An 820-nucleotide genomic window follows, 5' to 3' on the forward strand; every position below is an offset into this window, starting at 1 on the left:
CTTTGGCTTGTTTTGTGAAAGTACAAATTGCAGTTAAGGTTTCAAAACCTTAGTTTTCTGCAAACTGGGCTCCCACTAGCTCTGTTGCCCTTTCTTGGCCCAGGCTGAAGCAGTGGTGTGCTGACTGGGAGGCCTGCTGGGCATCGTGCTGTCTTTTGCGTGGTGGTTCTGCATGATGCAGCTTTTCTGTTGGCTCTGCGACAATGGAGGGTCACTGCTCCATGAGGAGTGTGGGCATGTCTGTGTACCCTGTACTACTGTATTAGTCATCTTTAATGTAATCTTCATAGTGATGAACTCACACCTACTGGGTTTTCTGGTGTTACGGAAATGGAGGGATTGGCAGAACTATACTGGTTCACAGCACAGATTTCAAGCACAGCCCTGATGTGCTGTAAGGGAATACTTATATTTTCCTGGAGTTACTTGATATTCCTCTTAACACTATTGAGTATTTTTGGATTAAAAATGTAACTGAGGATGAGAAAACCAGCAGAATTTATGAATATTTATTTAAAAAAATCTAATGTTTCCTTCCAGATTATAAGAACTCTTAAGGTACTACAGGATTTGAATATATCATTGGATATTCTAGTGGTAAGTGACCAATAATACGTTAAACTCTTCTGTACTGACTTACTGTGTATGTTATCAGGGCTCTGCAGTCACAGAAGCTGTGAACATGGGGTTTGTAATTTTGACTCTTAATCGTGATTCATTTAGAGCTGCATACAAGGAATCATAGAGCTTTTTTCCAAAAGTCAAGTGGGAAGCTGGGCATACAACTTGACAAATGCAGCATTATGCCAACAGTGATAGT

General features: G+C 40.7%; 1 protein-coding gene across 1 annotated transcript in view; it reads left to right on the plus strand.

Annotated features, from left to right (window-relative positions):
- Nucleotides 1–540: 540 nt before the first annotated feature.
- The window catches only part of LOC104513302 (transcription elongation factor B polypeptide 3-like), a gene marked incomplete at its 5' end in the record, with an annotated part of 11,682 nt that continues 11,402 nt past the window's right edge, over nucleotides 541–820 (plus strand). The window contains one exon of the mRNA XM_010156612.1: nucleotides 541–597. Coding sequence (XP_010154914.1) covers nucleotides 541–597 — 57 coding nt within the window. The remainder of the gene's footprint in view (nucleotides 598–820) is intronic.

The sequence above is a fragment of the Eurypyga helias genome, unplaced genomic scaffold, assembly GCF_000690775.1.
Source record: "Eurypyga helias isolate BGI_N326 unplaced genomic scaffold, ASM69077v1 scaffold14458, whole genome shotgun sequence".
NCBI lineage: Eukaryota > Metazoa > Chordata > Aves > Eurypygiformes > Eurypygidae > Eurypyga > Eurypyga helias.